The 23,030-nt window shown below is 46.0% G+C and overlaps 1 protein-coding gene across 1 annotated transcript; it reads right to left on the reverse strand.

Moving 5' to 3' along the window:
• Window positions 1-47: 47 nt before the first annotated feature.
• On the reverse strand, window positions 48-22,452 carry mtch2 (mitochondrial carrier homolog 2). Its single transcript, XM_056279083.1, has 13 exons — window positions 22,345-22,452; window positions 20,921-21,005; window positions 19,271-19,377; window positions 13,823-13,849; window positions 12,049-12,105; window positions 11,726-11,783; window positions 10,714-10,765; window positions 10,565-10,624; window positions 6,608-6,701; window positions 2,661-2,708; window positions 2,495-2,562; window positions 2,310-2,385; window positions 48-1,047 (listed from the first exon to the last, which is right to left on the reverse strand). The coding sequence occupies exons 1-13, from the start codon at window positions 22,429-22,431 to the stop codon at window positions 961-963; spliced, it is 906 nt and encodes a 301-aa protein (XP_056135058.1). The 5' UTR covers window positions 22,432-22,452; the 3' UTR covers window positions 48-960.
• Window positions 22,453-23,030: the final 578 nt, after the last annotated feature.

Raw genomic sequence — 23,030 nt, forward strand, 5'->3', positions numbered from 1 at the left:
TGTCCTCTGATGTCTGTGAACTTCAGTTGAATCCACGGCAGCTGGTAAAGAAACGGTTCCAAGACCCGGGGTACTTGCCATGAGTAACATTTACATCTGCCCCCTCTTGAAATGGTAATACACAGGTTCAGAGGTGAGCTCCACATCTGGGGAGGTTTCATTTTAAACAAATGTGAGGAAGCGCTTATGGGACACTGTTGTTTGGAATGACTTAGATTTATTGCATTCTTGAGAAAACACTTAACAGCTTAAATTAAAAGTTTTCAAGCCATGACGAAACATTTCTAGTTCTGCACTTAGCGAGGCTGCACAGTCCACATTACATTTTGTTGCATCTTACATCAAACCATTAAAGGACCAAATGGAACACAGAAGGTCAAAAATGCAAGAGTCTTTATTTGGATCAGTTGAGTTCTTACAAGCACTTTACTTTGAAAAGGCTAGAAATGGTCGGCTCAGGAAACTCTGTGAAGTTTGAGGCTTCACAGAGTTTCCTTACGGTCTTTCTGATCACTGGTGCTACTAAACCCTCGACAGGCTCGACTCATTACTGACACACCAAGACAACATCACATGACGACAGAGGTCCAGCTAAACTTGGAATTAGACACTACCACATGCAAACTTCAGCATTTTAATAAGCAAAGGAGGAATTCACTTTTTTGGGCGGGGGTTACTGATGGCTTTTCACACAGCAGCTGCCGTGGCTTCATTTCAGCATCCAGCAGTTTCAATTTGCATAAATCTCTTAATATGAATCAAAAACAAAATGAGTGAGTCCAATCTACTGCTGAAAACAACTGCAGTTCTATCACTTGGTGGCAGACAGGTTTAAAAAAAAACATTAAACATGTGCATACAAAAGATTAGGTGCCAGCTGTTCCAACCTCCACATCAGGCAATGTCATTTTTTTTAATATAATTACAATTAGATTCTACTTTGTTCAATTTCTTCCCAGTTTAAAAAAATCTTTTCTGGTCAATGGCATACGTCTTCCCCGCTGGAAGCTTTCGGAAAAATAAACTGTTGCCTCTGCTCATGTTCCCCTGGAGAAGAAACCAGAAACAGTTAAGTAGTTTGAAAAAGGCCTCTTTCTAACAGAGATCCTGTCACATTGTGCTGAATGAGTTTCCTGGTGGTCCCGCAGGGGTTCCCCCTGCTCACACATCCAGGTTTACACAGTGCCAGTTCACACATGACATGAGTGTTCTGTCTCAACACACTTGTAGGATATCCTCCCCAATTGTACTTGGCCAATTACCCCGGTCTCTGCTCCCCCCCCCCCCCTCTACTGATCCGGGGAGGGCTCCAGACTACCACATGCCTCCTCCCATACATGTGGAGTCACCAGCCGCTTCTTTTCACCTGACAGAGAGGAGTTTCACCAGGGGCACGTAGTGCGTGGGAGGATCACACCAGTCCCCCCCCCCCCCCCACAGACATGCCCCGACCAACCAGAGGAGGCGCCAGTCACATGTCAGTCCTGAACAGTAAAGGTAAATGCCTTGTGATTGGTTCATTTGCTCGTGTGAAAGCACCTTAATACAGAAATCTGATGGCTTCTGTTAAACTTGCTGGAGTCTTTCTGTAATGGCACACCGACATGCAGCCGACGCCGTCCTGCTGTTCGTCTGTTGGCACTCACAGGCAAGACATCAAGTTTGGTTGTGACCAATAGATTCTCTTTAGGTTTCCCGATTATGAGTTTGACAGGACGCATAATCGGGGCGGGCTAAGCTAACTGCTAGCCCATGCAGACCGGCGGTTCTGACAGTCATCCTGGCTGGCAGTTGTTCCCTTGGACAGTGATTTTTGTTGTCGTTTGGTTTGGATATGTGTGTTCTTGTAGTTCTTAAATATTCTTGTCTGCATGTTGTACTGCTGTGGGCTCAGGGAAACGGCATTTCCTTTCACTTCATGTGCGCGTGAAGTACATGAGGTGAAATGACAAAGCGTTCCTGATTCTTTTATGCAAGAGAGCTACTGGGCCAGTTCCACCATGACATCACGACTCGCCATTGCCGTGTGAGTAAATAATCAAGTAAACAACTTCTCAAGTTTGGGGGAATGATTGACCGGGCTGCTCCTGCTGCTCTCAGCCATCTGCTAGAAATGTTAAAAGATGGCAAGTCGGCTGAGTGCCGATCCAACTTTTACATTCACATGAAGCCAACGTGTAAAACTGAAGGAAGGTTTACGGGACAGGCCTGTGTCCCTTGTTACAGGACAGGCCATGTGTGAATGGGGTTTTATACATTCATGTAATTCATGACTGAATGAAAGTGGCTGCAGACTGGATGTAAAATACCTCTTTGCTTAGATGCCTCCAGCAGTCCACCCAGGTGGGATATACTGATGCATAAGGAGGAAGACCCCCAGCTAGTCTGAAAGAGCAGGAAGGGACAAGGGAAACAGCTGTCAGTTTCAAGTCTGATTTAAAACACACAACCAGCAAATGTCATACGAATCGCATATTCTGTGTTGGCTACTTACCCACAGTTATTCACCGCCATCAAGTTTGACACCAAAACGAAAGGGTATGTGAGCATACTGGCAAAAAACTGAGGAAGAGGAGACGTTTTTAATGTGGTTGGTTCATACAAACACGACACCTGTTGTTTGGTATATTGTAAATTCAAACAGCCCTGTCAGACCTTACCCCTGTCACAGCCTGAGAGCAGTTTCTGATTTCTCCAGTGTGGCTCATCTGTGAAGACAAAGCTGGATGTTAGTGATCCTGCTGCTTGTTAAACTGGTCAGTCTGTCCAGTTCAGAAAGGGATAAGTACTGGTGACAAGGACTGTTCAACATGATGCTTCTGCCCTCGCCCTGAAGTAATGGCTAATGCTGCGACTCATTAAATGAATTGAAATCATAACAGACAAGGATCAGACATCAAGCTTTCCAACTGTAGAGACGATAACTTATGAGACACACACACAAGAGAAGACAAACATGTTCCATGACTGCGCAAAAACACAATTGCTGCGATGACGTAACTTATTTCTCAAGTTCGCACCATCAACACATTCCTGTTGCTGCCATTCTTCCATCAACTGCTCCTCTGTCATACCTCCTACTACTTCTTCATACTTTTCTCTTTTCTGCCCATTACCGCTGGCCATGCAGACTGGTGTCTTTGAACAACAAATCACTCTACAAGGTTTACGAAAAGACAAGTCCAGTTTCCAGCTGGGGGGAAAAAAAACTCAAAACCTGTTTGATGAAAATCTCGATGCTACTGTCTAATGTGTTCACACCAAACACGAAGCAACTTTTTTCGAGCGATGAGATTACATATAAAGTCAATGCAAAGATGCGAACAGACACGAATTCACACTGGGTGATGCAAATGGCACGAATACACAAATTTCGCATCATTCACACGAGTTGAAAATATTCCAACTTGAGCAAGAAAGTCGCATGATGCCGTGTCACAAAAGCCTATCAGCGTTGAGATTCTGACGTCCTGTTGAGTCAGAAAATGGACAAGCTGATCATCACGGGTTCGCATGAATCAAACAACTGAAGAGTGGCTGTTGGACAAAGGCTACTGGTTTCATACATATGACTGTCAACCAGAGAACTGACAGCAGGGTTGGGAGCACACAATTAATTCCATACTACTACTGCTACTTTCAGCTGCTCCCGTTAGGGGGCGCCACAGCGGATCATCCATTTCCATCTCTTCCTGTCCTCTGCATCTTCCTGTCACACCAGCGACCTGCATGTCCTCCCTCACCACATCCATAAACCTCCTCTTTGGCCTTGCTCTTCCCTGGCAGCTCCATATTCAGCATCCTTCTCCCAGTATACCCAGCATCTCTACTCCACACATGTCCAAACCATCTCAATCTTGCATCTCTTGCTTTGTCTCCAAACCGTCCAACCTGAGCTGTCCCTCTAATATACTTGTTCCTAATCCTGTCCTTCTTCATCACTCCCAATGAAAATTTTATCTTCATCTCTGCCACCTCCAGCTCCTCCTCCTGTCTTTTCATCAGTGCCACTGTCTCCAAACCATACAACATAGCTAGTCTCACAACCATCTTCCCTTTAACTCTTGCTGGTACCCTTCACAAATCACTCCTGACTTTTCTCCACCGACTCCACCCTGCCTGCTCGCTCTTCTTCACCTCTCTTCTGCACTCCGTTACTTTGGACAGTTGACCCCAAGTATTTAAACTCATACACTTTCATCAAATCTACTCCTCGCATCCTTAGCAGTCCACTGTTCTCCCTCTCATTCGCGCATAGGTATTCCATCTTGCTCCTACTGACTTTAATTCCTCTTCTCTCCAGTGCATACCTCCACCTCCCCAGGCTCTCCTCCACCTGCACCCTCTTCTCGCTACAGATCACAATGTCATCTGCGAACATCATCATCCATGGAGACTCCTGCCTGATCTCGTCCATCAACCTGTCCATTACCATTGCAAACAAGAAAGGGCTCAGAGCCGATCCTTGATGTAATCCCACCTCCACCTTGAACCCAACTGTCATTCCAACCACACACCTCACCACTGTCCCACGTCCCTCATACATACCCTGCACCACTCCTACATACTTCTCTGCCACTCCTGACTTCCTCATACAATACCACACCACCTCTCTCGGCACCCTGTCGTATGCTTTCTCTAAATCTACAAAAACAGTGTAACTCCTTCTGGCCTTCTCTATACTTCTCCATCAACATTCTCAAAGCAAACATCACATCTGTGGTGCTCTTTCCTGACATGAAACCATACTGCTGCTGCTGATCATCACCTCTCCTCTTAACCCAGCTTCTATTACTCTTTCCCATATCTTCATGCTGTGGCTGATCAACTTTATACCTCTGTAGTTGCTACAGTTCTGCACATCACCCTTGTTCTTGAAAATCGGTACCAGTATGCTTCTTCTCCACTCCTCAGGCATCCTCTCACTTTCCAAGATTGTGTTAAACAATCTAGTTAAAAACCCCACTGCCATCTCTCCTAAACATCTCCATGCCTCCACAGGTATGTCATCAGGACCAACTGCCTTTCCACTCTTCATCCTCTTCATAGCTGCCCTCACTTCCTCCTTGCTAATCCACTGCACTTCCTGATTCACTATCCCTACATCATCCAACCGTCTCTCTCTCATTTTCTTCATTCATCAGCCCCTCAAAGTATTCCTTCCACCTTCTCAGCACACTCTCCTCGCTTGTCAGCACATTTCCATCTCTATCCTTCATCACCCTAACTTGCTGCACATCCTTCCCAGCTCGGTCCCTCTGTCTAGCCAATCGGTACAAGTCCTTTTCTCCTTCCTTAGTGTCTAACCTGTCATACAACTCACCATACGCCTTTTCCTTTACCTTTGCCACCCCTCTCTTTGCTTTACGCTGCATCTCCTTGTACTCCTGTCTACTTTCTTCATCTTTCTGACTATCCCACTTCTTTGTCAACCTCTTCCTCTGTATACTTTGCTGTACTTCCTCATTCCACCACCAAGTCTCCTTGTCTTCCTTCCTCTGTCCTGATGACACACCAAGTACCTTCCTAGCTGTCTCCCTCACTATTTCTGCAGTGGTTGCCCAGCCATCCGGCAACTCTTCACTACCACCCAGTGCCTGTCTTAACTCCTGCCTGAACTCCACACAACAGTCTTCCGATTAATTCCAAACTGATGCATGTTATAACACAGTGGTACTAAATCATATACATGCAGGTTTTTATAACTAAATAATTCACCAGCTGACTGCACTACTTAGCGCTTCTCTTGTCTGGTTGAAGATGTGTTCATCAGTGAAACTATCTGGTGTTGTGTTGGGTTGAATAGAAAACCCACTGGACTCCGTTGCACATGGTTGAGTTCCACTGTGGCTCAGTTACACAACAAGCTAACTGGTCTCAACCAGACAGAAAGCGGAGGCCTTCTGGCTAAGATACATTCACTCATCCATCCATTATCCAAACCACTTATCCTGCTCTCAGGGATGCTGGAGCCTATCCCAGCAGTCACTGGGCGGCAGGCGGGGAGACACCCTGGACAGGCCGCCAGACCATCACAGGGCGCGCGCACACACACATTCACACCTAGGGACAATTTAGTACGGCCGCATCAGCTGACCTACGTCTTTGGACTGTGGGAGGAAACCGGACCACCTGGAGGAAACCCACACAGACAGGGGGAGAACATGCAAACTCCACACAGAGGATGACCCCCAAGGTTGGACTAACCCCAGGGCTCGAACCCAGTTAATCAAGTTAACCCAGTTAATTGTACCTTTGATATATTCTCTGCACCACTGCACTTTATCACCTCTTATTTCACCTGTATAAGTCAGTCCTTGTGTTTATATCTGAAGGTTGTTGTGTTATAGTGTTGTTATTCTATGTTAAGTACACCGAGAGTCACGAAACCGGAGTCAAATTCCATGTGTGTGCAAACCTACATGGCCAATAAACAAGATTCTGATTTTTGGCAGAGAAATAAACGTCCATGATCTGTTGGTTGTCTGTTTGGTTGTGCACCCTCCAGAGTTTACCAGCGTGTCCTTGACATGTGGCCTGAGATACAGGACGAGACAATACACCATGGAGCCAGGGCAAGATTATAAATCTAAAATGTGTGGTGTACCGAGTCGTCTATGGCATATGTGTTGATGAAGTGAGCCAGCAGGTTACAGATCCACAGAGACAGCATGTCCCCGAGTAGCCGAGGGATCAAACCCCTGAGAGGAGAGAACAAACACAAAGTGTTAAAACCCAAACAACTTCAGCAGAATGACTAAATATACAGCCTGGATTGATGGAAACAGTTTGTGTTAACTGAAGATGTAATATTACATACACAAGTTGTGTAACACAGTAACAACCCTTACCAGCTGTCAGAACTTAATGAGCTGGAACTTAAAAACTTTCAGGTTCTGGTTTTGTTTCCATTGGCAACAGCCTGGTTTTGGAGATAGTTCCTGGATACTAGTTTGAGTCCTGCTCAGGAGGTAATACTGAATCTGAATACCAAGAACTCTGGGGCGGAGTCAACCGTGCTGTCAATCATGACTGGTCAAGTAACGAGTCAACGCAACTATGCATCAGAGCTACAACTGCCATTAGTAAAAACAGCAGTGGGAGAAGCACAGCTTTCACCCTCGTTTGTCATGCGAGGACGTACACAGCAGTGTGACTGTCACTTTTTGTGTTGCATTTCCCAAACTTTGTGGTTCTTAATATACAATTAAAAGAATTAGAATTTATACCAGAACTTAAACCAGTTCTTAAATGTTAACGATAAGGAGTTCCAGGATACGGGTCATCAAGTTTCGACAGCCACATAAACTAGAACCAAATCATGACTAGAACTTACAAACACGTTAAGGAATTAAACTAAACTTTACAATCAGGCTGATTAAGTAGCAATTAAAACACTGTTCCTGACACTGGAGATATTTCAAGCATACACTCTGTCTACTTTGTCAGGTACACCTATCTAGTACTGGGTAGGCCTCCAGAACAGCCTCAACTCAACAAGGTGAAGATGTTCCTTTGGGTTTTTGGTCCATGTTGATTAGACAGCATCACAGATTCATACTGAGATCCTCCTGTTCCAGCTCATATTTAAAATACTCTATTGGACTGAGATCTGGAGACTGCAGCTCACTGGAGTTGACTGAAGTCTCTGATGTTGGTTGAACCAGTTTGAGATGATCTGCGTTATAAGACTTGGTACATTACGCTGATGTAAGGCGACTCTGGAAAACGGGTCGACTGGCCACAAAGAGACGCAACTACCACAATTCTCAGGTACACTTAGCATTCAAATGATGCTGCATTGGTATTAAGGGGCCTAAAAGTTCCCCACATTATTACACCACTACCGATTTGTACCACTGACGAGGCTAGATGGATCCACACTGTTATCTTCTGCATGTCACAAAAGAAAATCGATATTCTCAATTGACCAGTTGGTTATCAGATGTCCATTGTAGCCTCATGTTTCTTTTCCTAGCTGACAGGAGTAGGCCAGGTTTGACAGGTTATAGGCCGAGTACATTATAGACATACCTGGAATTGAACTGAATGATGTGAATTTATTTTAGTGTCTTTCATAAGATGCCCAGCCCACATCAACTCAATGAACATGATATAGCGTCATGCACAAATACATCAAATCATTAAGTGTCCAAAATATAACAATACATCCTGTTGGTTTAAACACGCATGGCCTATAATACATCCACACACACACACATATATACACTCACCGGCCACTTTATTAGGCACACCTGTCCAACTGCTCGTTAACGCAAATTTCTAATCAGCCAATCACATGGCAGCAACTCAATGCATTTAGGCATGTAGACATGGTCAAGACGATCTGCTGCAGTTCAAACCGAGCATCAGAATGGGGAAGAAAGGTGATTTAAGTGACTTTGAACGTGGCATGGTTGTTGGTGCCAGACGGGCTGGTCTGAGTATTTCAGAAACTGCTGATCTACTGGGATTTTCATGCACAACCATCTCTAGGGTTTACAAAGAATGGTCCGAAAAAGAGAAAATATCCAGTGAGCGGCAGTTCTGTGGGCGAAAATGCCTTGTTGATACCAGAGGTCAGAGGAGAATGGCCAGACTGGTTCGAGCTGATAGAAAGGCAACAGTAACTCAAATAACCACTCATTACAACCGAGGTATGCAGAAGAGCATCTCTGAACGCACAACACATCAAACCTTGAGGCAGATGGGCTACAGCAGCAGAAGACCACACCGGGTGCCACTCCTGTCAGCTAAGGACAGGAAACTGAGGCTACAATTCGCACAGGCTCACCAAAATTGGACAATAGAAGATTGGAAAAAAGTTGCCTGGTCTGATGAGTCTCGATTTCTGCTGCGACATTCGGATGGTAGGGTCAGAATTTGGCATCAACAACATGAAAGCATGGATCCATCCTGCCTTGTATCAACGGTTCAGGCTGGTGGTGGTGGTGTAATGGTGTGGGGGAGATTTTCTTGGCACACTTTGGGCCCCTTAGTACCAATTGAGCATCGTGTCAACGCCACAGCCTACCTGAGTATTGTTGCTGACCATGTCCATCCCTTTATGACCACAGTGTTCCCATCTTCTGATGGCTACTTCCAGCAGGATAACGCGCCATGTCATAAAGCTCGAATCATCTCAGACTGGTTTCTTGAACATGACAATGAGTTCACTGTACTCAAATGGCCTCCACAGTCACCAGATCTCAATCCAATAGAGCACCTTTGGGATGTGGTGGACCGGGAGATTCGCATCATGGATGTGCAGCCGACAAATCTGCAGCAACTGCGTGATGCTATCATGTCAATATGGACCAAACTCTCTGAGGAATGTTTCCAGTACCTTGTTGAATCTATGCCACGAAGGATTAAGGCAGTTCTGAAGGCAAAAGGGGGTCCAACCCGGTACTAGCAAGGTGTACCTAATAAAGTGGCCAGTGAGTGTATATATCCAGTTACAAAAATACCAAACTCCATCACCAATTACTTAAATAAGATATGTACATGCTTGTGTAAATTAAACCAAAAAAAAAAACCTAGTTTGTTTCCTTTTCTGTTTTTTCCCCTTTGCATTTAACTCCTCCTAACTATCAGGAGTGCTAGGCAGCCAATTCTTATGTCCAGGGCCTGGCTGCAGGACTAGAGCCTGTGCCTCCAGAACTGAGCCTGTGTCTCTAGAACTGAGCCTGTGTCTCCAGAGCTGAGCCCGTGCCTCCAGAACTGAGCCTGTGTCTCAGAACTGAGCCTGTGCCTCCAGAGCTGAGCCTGTCCCACAGAACTGAGCCTGTGCCTCCAGAGCTGAGCCTGTGCCTCCAGAGCTGAGCCCGTGCCTCCAGAACTGAGCCCGTGTCTCAGAACTGAGCCTGTGCCTCCAGAGCTGAGCCTGTGCCTCCAGAACTGAGCCTGTGCCTCAGTCCACCGCAGCGGCAGCAGTGACATCATGTGTTGGGTGGAAACCCATGTGAATACAAGGAGAACATGCAAACTGCAAACAGAAAAGCCCAGTTGGCTGCAATCAGGTTTGAATACAGTTCATCTGGTGAGGAAATGCTGCAAATCACTGAGTGGTTATTTGAGTATCTGTGGCTTCCTGTCAGCTTGAGCGAGTCTGCCATTTTCCTGACTGCTCTCATTAACAGAAGATGCTTACTGGACGTTCTGTGTTGGCCCCACCATGCTCTCTCTGTAAACTGTAGTGACTACACTGTGTGTGGAAACCCCGAGAGATCAGCAGGTTGAGATGCTGAATCACCATGTCTGGCACCAACAACATGGTCAAACTCACCGAGATCCCACATCTTTTCCATTCTAATGTTTGATCCAACAACTGAAGCTCTTTGACCATGTCTACGTGCTTTTTATATGGATATATATATGGATTTATAAATGGATATATATGGATTTATATATGGATAATGGATAAATGGATTTATAAATGGATTTATATATGGATATCCAGCCACTAACTCACTCTAACTATTAATGTTAATAATCACTTGTACCTAATAAAGTGGCCATTAAGTGCATGCAACAAACAGAATCAGACTAGACTCAAACTTACGCAAAGAACCCAAGGACACCGTCTTCTCTGTAGATGGTGATTATGGAATCAAACACACCACTGTGAATGACAGAACATTATTTTATTCTCTAACCTATGATCTTCGTTGCTCTTTATAGGGTTCAGATCTGAGGATTTGAAAAATTTACCTATATTTAGTTTCTCTCCCGATAAACTGGACCATACACCGCAAAGTGATCACTACAAGACAAATAGTTATAACGTGTTGATGCATGCTCAATAATCACGGCAAGGAAATCACACCAAGGTGAACCAGTTCATCTGGACACAGCGCTTAGTGAGAGAACCGTTTCGTCACCGTCTCAGTGAACAGGTCACTGGGATGAGCGATGAAACGTCTCTCTCCCTAAACGCTGTATCCAGATGAACTGTTTATAATGTTGGATGACATCTTTCTACATTTTTTTGTTGTTGTGGATACCCCCCCCCTTTTCTCCCCAATTGTACCTGGCCAATTACCCCACTCTTCCGAGCCGTCCCGGTTGCTTCTGCCCCCCCTCTGCTGATCCGGGGAGGGCTGCAGACTACCACATGCCTCCTCCCATACATGTGGAGTCACCAGCTGCTCCTTTTCACCTGACAGTGAGGAGTTTCACCAGGGGGATGTAGCACGTGACAGGATCATGCTATTCCCCCCAGTTCCCCCTCCCCCCTGAACAGACGCCCCGACTGACCAGAGGAGGCGCTAGTGCAGCGAGCAGGACACAGCCACATCCAGGTTCCCACCCGCAGACACAGCCAATTGGGTCTGTAGGGACGCCTGACCAAGCTGGAGGTAACACGGGGATTCGATCTGCCGATCCCCGTGTTGGTAGCCAACAGAATAGACCGCCACGCCACCCGGACGCCCATCTTTCTAAATATTTGAAACATTCATTACAGCTGCCGCTTATTTGAATGCTCTTTCAAAAACTGATAGAATGACATGGACAAGAATTCCATTTATCTGGCCCATCAAAACTCTCACAACCATGACATTTAATATTACCTTTGCCTTTACCACACATGGAAATAAAAGTGACTTTCACAATATAACACCACCAGTCAAATCTGTATTTTCATTAAAAACCCAGTTAGTTGTTGAACTGCAGTCAATGCTAACAGGGAGCAGATGCTCGAGCTAGCTGTGAGCAGTATTACCATGGAAGGGATGTGTGACGATTGTGGCACAGGAACGAGCAATCATTTCTTTGGTGGTCTGTGGAGAAAGAAACAGATCAGCGGTGGAGTCCATAAGTGGCATGCCAGATGAATAAAGCTGCAGTTACCTGTTCATATGAACTGCATCAAAACTCATCCACAGTATCACAAACAAAAAGTAGGAATATCACAATAGAGAAGCTTGCTTTGTGGTGACAAGGTGACAATGCAAACTGGAAACAAACAAGAATCTGGTCAAGATCTTAAAAAAAAAAACAACCTCAAATCTCACATGTAGTAGTGAAAAGTGTAAGCCATCTTACCTCATTGACTGTGTGCTGTACAGAGCTTTCTTCTGCCCTCTGACTGCTGCCCATTACCTGAAGAACAAGAGGGAAAACTCAGCACTGTCCTTCAAGTCTGTGCCATGGTTACACACTTGCATTTATAATTTCAATGTGATTTTCAAAATGTGATCAAACACGCTGGTCCAGAAATGTACAGAACACCTCTATCGGGGCTGCAAAATGTACACATTAAGTTTCTCATCCCTGCTTACTTTAAATTACTCATTGAGACTGGACTGCATGCACACCGTGCAGAAGGAGCGATACACCGATCAGCCAAAACATTAAAACCACTGGCAGGTAAGTGAATGGCATTGATCATCTCGTTACAGTGGCACCTGTCAAGGGGTGGGACATATTAGTCAGCAGGTAAACAGTCAGTTCTTTAAGTTGATGTGTTGGAAGCAGGAAAAATGGACAAGCGTAAGGATCTGAGTGACTTTGACAAGGGCCAAACTGTGATGGCTAGACGACTGGATCAGAGCATCTCCAAAACGGCAGGTCATGTGGGGTGTTGCCAGTATGCAGTGGTCAGCGCCTACCAAAAGTGGTCCAAGGAAGGACAACGGTGAACCGGCGACAGGGTCATGGGCACCCAAGGCTTACTGATGTGTGTGGGGAGTGAAGGCTAGCCCATCTGGTCCGATCCCACAGGAGAGCTACTGTACTTCAAATTGCTGGAAAAAGTGAATGCTGGCTATGATAGACAGAGTGCATCACGGCTTGCTGTGTATGAGGTTGTGTAGCTGCAGACCGGTCAGTACCCAGGATGGCCTCTGTCCACCACCAAAAGCACCTACAATGGGCACGTGAGCGTCAGAACTGGAGCATGGAGCAGTGGAAGAAGGTGGCCTGGTCTGCTGAGTCACATTTTCTTTTAAATCACATGGATGGCCAGGTGCGTGTGCATCGTTTACCTGGCGAAGAGATGGCACCAGGATGCACTATGGGAAGAAGACAAGCCAGCGGAGGCAGTGTGATGCTCTGGCCAATGTTCTGCTGGGGAAACCTTGGGTCCTGGCATTCATGTGGATGGTACTTTGAGAAGTGCCACCTACCTAAACATCATTGCAGACCAGGTGCCCCCCCCCCCCTCATGGCAATAGTATTCGCGGGTGGCAGTGGCCTCTTTCAGCAGGATAATGCGCCCTGCCATGCTGCAAATACTGTTCAGGAATGGTTTGAGGAACATAAGAGTTCAAGATGTTGCCTTGGTCTCAAAATTACCCAGATCTCAATCCGGTCAAGCATCTGTGGGATGTGCTGGAGAAACAAGTCCAATCCGTGGAGGCCCCACTTTGCAACCTACAGTACTTTGCTGCTAACGTCTTGGTGCCAGATACCACAGGACACCTTCAGAGGTCTTGCAGAGTCCATGCCTAGACAGGTTAGAGCTGTTTTGGTGGCACGAGGGGGACCTACACATTAGGCAGATGGTTTTAATGTTTTGGCTGATCAATGTATATAGTATGTCAAATTTGATTCCCAGCAGGCAAAACCAAACATCAGCATACGAATGGTAAATACAAAACTGAGCGTATGAATACATCCTGGCATAACTACATCATAAAAATCACATTTAAAGTACAAGTATCACTAGAGGAAATACAGGCCTGAAAATTGTAGAAGCTCAATGTTCTGCATCTAAATGTCTAAATGCCTAAACACAAACCACCACCGAACCACCAAGCATGAGCAGTACTGCAACTGCATTAAGACAGTTGGTCCTGTTAAGAATCAATTCATTTACCTGGAATTTGTCTTGTTCCTGACATTTCTGCAAAGAAAGTAGAGATTACGAATACTCTTCCATTAGCCGATTTAAAAACATGGCTGGCTGATACATTACAAAGAGGTTATCCCAAGTGAGACTGAAATAGCATCAACACTTTATCCAGGATGAAACCCTTTCTATTAACATAACCAAAAGAATGCAAATGTGGTCCTGTCCTGTTAGCCAGACATGTCTTTCAGTTTGATTATTGATGAGAATTTGTCCGACCCCCATTCTCATTGAGAGCGATTCCAAAAAAGTGCGCCTGTCCAAACAGGAGGTTGTCCAATCACTGTTTTGAAGATTCATCCTAGAGGGATCTGAAGTTGACCCATGGAAGTGGCGTTTGTGGTCAAGACATGGTCGTGAAAAAGTCATACATTTTACAACAGACTGATTTCCATAATGGCCGACACATGCCTGCGTAGTGCACAGTACCCGATTCATGTAATTTCTCCGACATGGTTTCCCTGACACAAATACCTCCACCATTCATCAATTCTACCATCGCTTACAGTTCTGTTGAGACCCGGTTATCAGACCTCTCGGTTCAGTCTACGAAGTGCTCCCAATGCAAGTGAGGCCAGACAGATACTAAAGAAAATAAATGTGATTAACTTGTGAGACTGTTGAGGCTCACAAGGCTTACTACGGTTGGTTACTATAAGAAACGGGTTGTGTTACGACCTAACAGCTTGTCAGTGTTTGTATGCTCCAACATGTAGGATTACACAAAATTAGCATCTTTGATAGAATTACTATATTCACAACTTGATTGTTAAATATTCAAATACTTAATCTAACAGAAGTAAGGTTAACCCAGCCACTGAGGATGCACAAGGCAGCGTCTTCTTAGTGCCGGTCCCTCGCCCGGATAAATGGGGAGGGTTGTGTCAGGAAAGGATGCGGCGTAAAATCTGCCAAATCAAATATGCGGAACATAAATACCGGATTGGTCGAGACCTGGGTTACCATCGACCGCCACCGGTACTGTTGGCCAGCAGGGTGCTGGTGGAAACTATGCTACTGTTAGGCGAAGAAGGGGAAGGCATGCAGAGGCAGTGAGAGAGGAGGAAGGGTAGGAGTGTGGAGGTGAGAGTCGGAACCTTGAATGTTGGCACTATGACTGGTGAAGGGAGAGAGTTGGCTGATATGATGCAGAGAAGAAAGGTAGGCATACTGTGTGTGCAAGAGACCAGGTGGAAGGGGAGTAAGGCCAGGAGCACTGGAGGAGGGTTCAAACTCTTCTACCATGGGGCAAACGGGAGGAGAAATGGGGTAGGGGTAATTCTCAAGGAAGAGTATGTCAAGAGTGTGCTGGAGGTGAAGAGAGTGTCAGTCAGAGTGATGAGTATGAAGCTGGAAATCGAAGATCTGTTGATGAATGTTATCAGCGCATATGTCCCGCAAGTTGGGTGTGAGATAAAAGAGAAAGAAGATTTCTGGAGTGCAGCACGGTGGCGCAGTGGTTAGCGCGGTCGCCTCACAGCAAGAAGGTCCTAGGTTCAAGCCCCGGGGTAGTCCAACCTTGGTGGGTCATCCGGTGTGGAGTTTGCATGTCCTCCCCGTGTCTGCGTGGGTTTCCTCCGGGGGCTCCGGTTTCCTCCCACAGTCGAAAGACATGTAGGTCAGGTGGATCACCATACTAAATTGTCCCTAGGAATGAATGGGTGCATGTGTGTGTGTGTGTGTGTCGGCCCTGTGTTGGCCTGGCGGCCTGTCCAGGGTGTCTCCCTGCCTGCCACCCAATGACTGCTGGAATAGGCTCCAGCATCCCCGTGACCCTGAGAGCAGGATAAGTGGTCAAGATAATGGATGGATGGATGGAATTCTGGAGTGAGTTGGATGACATGGTGGAGAGGGTACCCAAGGACGAGAGAGTGGTGATTGGAGCGGACTTCAATGGGCATGTTGGTGAAGGGAACAGAGGTGATGAGGAGGTGATGGGTAGGTATGGCGTTAAGGAGAGAAATCTGGAAGGACAGATGGTAGTGGATTTTGTGAAAAGGTTGGAAATGGCTGTGGTGAATACATATTTCAAGAAGAGGGAGGAACACAGGGTGATTTACAAGAGTGGAGGAAAGTGCACACAGGTGGACTATATCTTATGTAGAAGGCGCAATCTAAAAGGGATTGGAGACTGCAAGGTGGTGACAGGGGAGAACGTAGCTAGGCAGCATCAGATGGTGGTCTGTAGGATGACTTTGGAGACCAAGAAGAGGAAGAGAGTGAAGGCAGAGCCAAAGATCAAACGGTGGAAGTTGAAGAAGGAAGACTGTTGTGTGGAGTTCAGGCAGGAGGTAAGACAGGCACTGGGTGGTAGTGAAGAGTTGCCAGATGGCTGGGCAACCATGCAGAAATAGTGAGGGAGACAGCTAGGAAGGTACTTGGTGTGTCATCTGGACAGAGGAAGGAAGACAAGGAGACTTGGTGGTAGAATGAGGAAGTACAGCAAAGTATACAGAGGAAGAGGTTGACAAAGAAGAAGTGGGATAGTCAGAGAGATGAAGAAAGTAGACAGGAGTACAAGGAGATGCAGCGTAAAGCGAAGAGAGAGGTGGCAAAGGCAAAGGAGTATGGTGAGTTGTATGACAGGTTAGACACTAAGGAAGGAGAAAAGGACTTGTACTGATTGGCTAGACAGAGGGACCGAGCTGGGAAGGATGTGCAGCAGGTTAGGGTGATGAAAGATAGAGATCGAAATGCGCTGACAAGCGAGGAGAGTGTGCTGAGAAGGTTCAAGGAGTACTTTGAGGAGCTGATGAATGAAGAAAATGAGAGAAAAGGTTAGATGATCGAAGAAGGCTGAATCAGTTCATGTGGATACGTTTACTGACATATATAATGTTTCATCTAAATGATCAAAGAAGGTTGAATCAGTTCGTCTGGATATGTTTACTGACAGATAATGTTTCATCAACCAATCAGTGATGAAACTATCTGTCAATAAACGTATCCAGACGAACATATTCAACCTTCTTTGATGTTCTTACCTGGATAATTCAGCATGCATCAACACAAGGCTGGATGATGTGGGGATAGTGAATCAGGAAGTGCAGTGGATTAGCAAGGAGGAAGTGAGGGCAGCTATGAAGAGGATGAAGAGTGGAAATGTGGTTGGTCCTGATGACATACCTGTGGAGGTATGGAGATGTTTAGGAGAGGTGGCAGAGGTGTTTTTAACTTGATTGTTTAACACAATCTTGGAAAGTGAGAGGATGTCTGAGGAGTGGAGAAGAAGCATACTGGTACCGATTTTCAAGAAGAAGGGTGATGTGCAGAACTGTAGCAACTACAGAGGTATAAAGTTGATCAGCCACAGCACGAAGATATGGGAAAGAGCAATACAAGCTAGGTTAAGAGGAGAGGTGACGGGCGTATGAGTGGCGTAGTGGTCTATTCCGTTGCCTACCAACACAGGGATCGCCACTTTGAATCCCTGTATTACCTCTGGCTTGGTTGGGCATCCCTACAGACACAAGTGGCCGTGTCTGCGGGTGGGCAGCTGGATGTGGGTATGTGTCCTGGTCGCTGCACAAGCACCTCCTCTGGTTTCATGCCATGAAAGAGCACAACAGATGTGACGTTTGCTTTGAGAATGTTAATGAGGAAGTACAGAGAAGGCCAGAAGGAGTTACATTTTGTCTTTGTAGATTTAGAGAAAGCATACGACATACGAGAGAAGTGTGGTATTGTATGAGTCAGGAGTCAGGAGTGAGGCAAGTATATAAGAATGGTGCAGGATATGTATGAGGGAAGAGTGACAGTGGTGAGGTGTACGGTTAGAATGACAGACGGGTTCAAGGTGGAGGTGGGATTACGTCAAGGATCGGCTCTGAGCCCTTTCTTGTTTGGAATGGTGATGGACAGGTTGACGGACGAGATCAGGCGGGAGGCTCCGTGGACTATGATGTTCACGGATGACATTGTGACGTGTAGCGAGTAGGGTGCAGGTTGAGGAGAGCCTGGAGAGGTGGGGGTATGCACTGGAGAGAAGAGGAATGAAAGTCAGTAGGAGCAAGACGGAATACATATGCTTGAATGAGAGGGAGGACAGTGGAATGGTGAGGATGCAAGGAGTGGAGGTGACGAAGGTGGATGAGTTTAAATACTTGGGGTCAACTGTTCAAAGTAACCGGGAGTGCGGAAGAGAGGTGAAGAAGAGAGTGTGGAAGAGAGCTGAAGAAGAGAGTGTAGAAGGGAGCTGAAGAGAGTGCGGAACAGAGTTGAAGAAGAGAGAGTGGCAGAGAGTTGAAGAAGAGTGCGGAAGAGAGTTCAAGAAGCGAGTGTGGAAGAGTTGAAGAAGAGTGTGGAAGAAAGGAAGAAGAGAATGTGGAAGAGAGTTGAAGAAGAGAGTATGGAAGAGTTGAAGAAGAGAGTGCAGGCAGGGTGGAGTGGGTGGAGAAGAGTGTCAGGAGTGATGTGTGACAGAAGGGTACCAGCAAGAGTTAAAGGGAAGGATTACAAGATGGTAGTGAGACCAGCTATGTTATATGGTGTGGAGACAGTGACACTGATGAAAAAACAGGAGGAGGAGCTGGAGGTGGCAGAGATGAAGATGATAAGATTTTCATTGGGAGTGATGAAGAAGGACAGGATTAGGAACGAGTATATTAGAGCGACAGCTCAGGTTGGACGGTTTGGAGACAAAGCAAGAGAGGAAAGATTGAGATGGTTTGGACATGTGAGGAGGAGAGATGCTGGGTATACTGGGAAAGGATGTTGAATATTGAGCTGCCAGGGAAGAGGAGAAGAGGAAGGCCAAAGAGGAGGTTTATGGATGTGGTGACGGAGGACATGCAGGTGGCTGGTGTGACAGAGGAAGATGCAGAGGACAGGTAGAGATGGAAAGGGATGATCCGCTGTGGCGCCCCCTAACGGGAGCAGCTGAAAGCAGTAATACTAGAATCTAACAGACGTAAGGTTAACGGAAGTGATTGAAAAAAGTCTTTATAGGCATTATAAATTGCATATTGCCGTTTCCATTTCTTGTTCCAGTTACGTTAATTCAGTCAAAAGTTGCACCGAATGTCCTATAAACCATTAAGATACACTCAGTGGCATTTCCACTGGAAAAAAAAACTTTATGCACCAATAATTTCACAAAGTCCAGTCATGGCTCGGGAAGTGCGGACATGTCTATTTTTTCCACATCAGATGTTTTGATTGACAAGTTGATGGCAAATCAAAAACTGAAGGGGGAACGTAAAATATACACACAGCACATCTTATAGACTTTATAGTAATGGTATATTCGCTGAAATAATAATCTCAATGTAGTCCCATCATGAGGTCAAACAAACTTACAGCGAGATTCTACTGAGACAAAGGACAGAAAAGCAAACAGCTTAAGCTCAGGCTTGTGGCTCATGTCATGTAGTGGTAAATGCTAAATGGTCTTAAGTAGCAAAGCCAGCTACCTACCTGCAAAACTTTGCTGTGTACGATGGTTCCGATGGTGCCGGCACAGAGCCTTGGGGCCAGCCCGTTAAAGAGACCTGCTTTACCATCAACCTTGATGATGTGTTTTGCTGAAACAAACATTCCAAGTGATCAGATACATTACCTATATGCTTGTATTTGCATTTATTGCTTCTGTGTACTCTCATGACAATACTCTCAACAGTTTTCCCTTTTTATATTGTGTACCTATTAATAAGTCATATAAAGATTACAAAAATACATTCTTGTAATTGTTGTCTCAATTCTCTCTCTCCATACTGGGAAATGTGTTAAATGTTGTTGCCGACATCCTACACTTTAACATGTACATGACAATTCTTCAATATGACTGTCTGTACAGGAACCTCGCCTCCCATCGTATACATGCAGATACAGAGTTGGCAGTGGTTTGATGGTTTAGCAGTGCTATTTTGGGAGTCAGCCCTCAAACACTTTTCCTATCCACACATGCCTTGTTTAAGGTCAGGGAGACTGAAATGTATTGACCTATATTTTCAGGAAGATGGCATATGTGTCAGCTCCAGGCTTTCTAATAAAACCTTTTTAGGTTGATCACCAACATACTACTGAATGTTTTCCTGCATTACTATTCAGAGATACTACTAGCATACCCCTATCAACCTCTTCAGCTCTATTAATAGGGATAAAGACCAAACACTTGTTCAAACTGTCTACATTTCAACTGAGGCAAGAACCACTTTCAATAGATACAACCAATGACTTCCTTGTGCCATGAACCCGCCTTTTGACAACAGATATCTGAATGAAGTCCCCAAGACATCGTCCTCTTGGCTGGGTTATAGAGCAGCTGCTAGCATGCAGCAAGTCAACATCTCACAAAAGTCAATGTGAAGATCATGCAAACGCTGACTACGCTTTGAATAAGCCGACATAACCATGAGCTTTGCGTTTTCAAAAAGGAGATATATCATGGTTTGTTTACAAAATTATAGAAATTTCAGCAGTATTAAGTTTCTCAATACTGAAGCAACCATTGAAGTTCTTTCTGTATGATTCCAATGCCTGACGATGCTTTACTGAGGTCTGGGTTCAAAAAAAGTGAACCTTTCAGCCAGTAAACTATGACATCTTACATTTTTAATGTAGTGTCACAAAGACTAGGCCTGCTGTCTGGCTAATTAATTTTGTAGCCTCATGGTTGGAAAAGTTTGAAAGGAAAAGTTATATAATATACAAGGCTGGGTATTTTGTTCTGTGACAGTTGACAGAAAAATAAAAATGGACGTTGGACCGACATTGCTCTTCTTATCAGTTGTCCTTGTAGCATTTGCACTTAACCTAGTGACTTTGAAGAGGCCAAAACTGCAAACTCATGGTTCGAGAAAACGATGACAGGTACAGTCGCAGACATAAATGTAATCAGGAACAATTTGTCATTTTATCTCATGTACTACGTACACAAAAGAAAGGAAATTCCGTTTCCCCCAGCCCACAGCAGTGCAACACAACAGACAAGAACACATTTACTTATAAATCCTCCAACTATGTACCAAAGTTTGGAATAAAAAGGTGAATGTCACTAAGTCACTAGTTCCCACTCCAATCAAGTTAACTACACACCTCCAAGTGAGTGAAAGGGCAAAAACCTACCGTATGCAAAAAGTCCAGGGAGCTGGTAGACTTGCCTGCCAAACAGGTTTCTGCCCAGGGTCGGAGGAAGAGGCTCATGTCCAACCTAATTTGTAAAAAGACAAAGAGATGTGCTCGTCTACATGTTTATTGTGTCTTAACAAAAACGGCGTGTCATTATCAGCTTCTTGCTGGTTCTTACCCACTTCCACTTTCCCTGCACACAAGTTTGCAAATTCAATGATTTTGACAGTGGTGTGTTTTGAGTGATTTGGTATTATATATTATTGCTAATAAAGTTCCTCTTTGAGTTTTGGAAGTGCAGCAGTCACCAGAGCACCTGACAAAGCCTCTCTAGACGTCCTGTTCTCACCACACCGCTATTCTCTACATACGTTTCATGCTTTGGATGCACTGTCGGTATGCTGGTGTTCTTAACATAAGTCTGAGTCACAGTTGTTCGTCCTATTAGTTTGGCTTGATGTAAATACTTCGTATTTTATTGCATGAGTCCATACTGCATGTGCTGCTATTAGCGAACGCTAACGCCAGCGAGTGAAGTGGCAGTGATGATCCGTGGTCCCCAGTTTAGCCCCAACACTCCCCTTGTTGGTCGGTAATGAGGTGCAGGCCAGACGCTGCAGAGCAGCAACACGCTTGAAACCCTCCCGGTGCTTCCTGGTGCTGCTTTGGACTCCACGTCCTCATCGCCTTGCACGGCTTGCACGGCTTTACCCTACTTTCAGTCACCCATTAAACGGAGTGGAGTTTGCAAACTGTTCTTCCAAGCCTGATTTTTCCATCCACAACTGCAACTCTCTTTTGCGCTGTTAACTGGCCTACCTGGAGAACTCCTGGTCTGACTGGCGGCCGCCGACCTCGGCGGCTGAACCCATTTAACCGGGCTACCGTACACGCTCGCTGGCCGGGCCACTCAGCGGCGCTACCGCTAGCTTAGCTTAGCTTAGCTTGGAGTTGTGTGGCGGGCCACGGCCTGCGGGCGGGCAGGTCTGCGGTCTGCGGGCACGGCGGCGGCGGCTGAGGCGGCGGAGTCGTGTGTGGGGACACCGTTAGTCACCGGCACAGCTGCGGGTCACCACATTGAGCAACGCAGCGGGCTGCGGCGGCTCCCTGGCGGCTAGGCGGGCAGCGTTAGCTCCTTGCTCTGACCTTGCATTTCCGTGTCATTACCGGCGTTATTACCGCGGCGTTATAAGGGCCGGTATAACGCCGGTGTAACAGCCATGTCACGTAAGCCGTGTGACTCGGGGCAAGCTGCCGCTCGTAGCCAACACAACCCGCATACAACAGCCACACGACACGGGCAGCAACAGGCTGCCGGACCGGCCGCAGCGAGCGAGCGAGCGAGCGAGCGACACGGGCCGATGGCCCGGACGGCCCGGTTCGACACTTTAGCCCCGTCTGTGCGTTCCGACACGTCTTACCTGCACCAGGACTTTAATGTACATCAGCGGGTGGGAAAGGACGGTGAGTCCGGATCCCAAAAGTACTTGGCCGCACGTGTCCGCCATTACGGAGCGGATTCTCCTCCCAAACCGGAAAACAGACGCAGAGGAAAGCGTTCACCTGCTTTAAACGAGATTAACCTCCAGCTACATTCTTATACCGCCACCTGCTGTCTGCTAGAGGTACGACAGCCCCAAATAGGACTGGCTGGACAGGTCAACTTTGAAAAAATTACAGCAATTTGCATCTATAAATTTTACCGTTTTATAACATACACAAGGCAATAATCAAAAACAACAGAAAATTGTGTCTTTATACATGCTCAACAATCCAGGTAAGAAAACCACAGAAAGTTGAAGCAGTTCATCTGGACACAAGGTTTCTTGAGAGAGAAAGGTAGCCCGTATGAAATTACAAAACGACCCCACACCGGTCTTGCATCAAGCCTCATCAGCCACCTACTCTCCCGCTCCATAAGACCTGGTTCATTCTCCCACTCGTCCCCAGGTCGTCTGCTTACCTTTGTGGTATAGTTGCATTGGCTCCTTGTTTGCGTTTATCTCGGTGCCAGCCGTGTGCTCTTTTTACTCCCTTTCTGTGTTGTGACCATCAGCTCCAGCTTCCAGTCCTGCTCTGTCTCCAGCCATCCTGACCCTGCTCGACC

The sequence above is a fragment of the Lampris incognitus genome, chromosome 4 (assembly GCF_029633865.1).
Source record: "Lampris incognitus isolate fLamInc1 chromosome 4, fLamInc1.hap2, whole genome shotgun sequence".
NCBI lineage: Eukaryota > Metazoa > Chordata > Actinopteri > Lampriformes > Lampridae > Lampris > Lampris incognitus.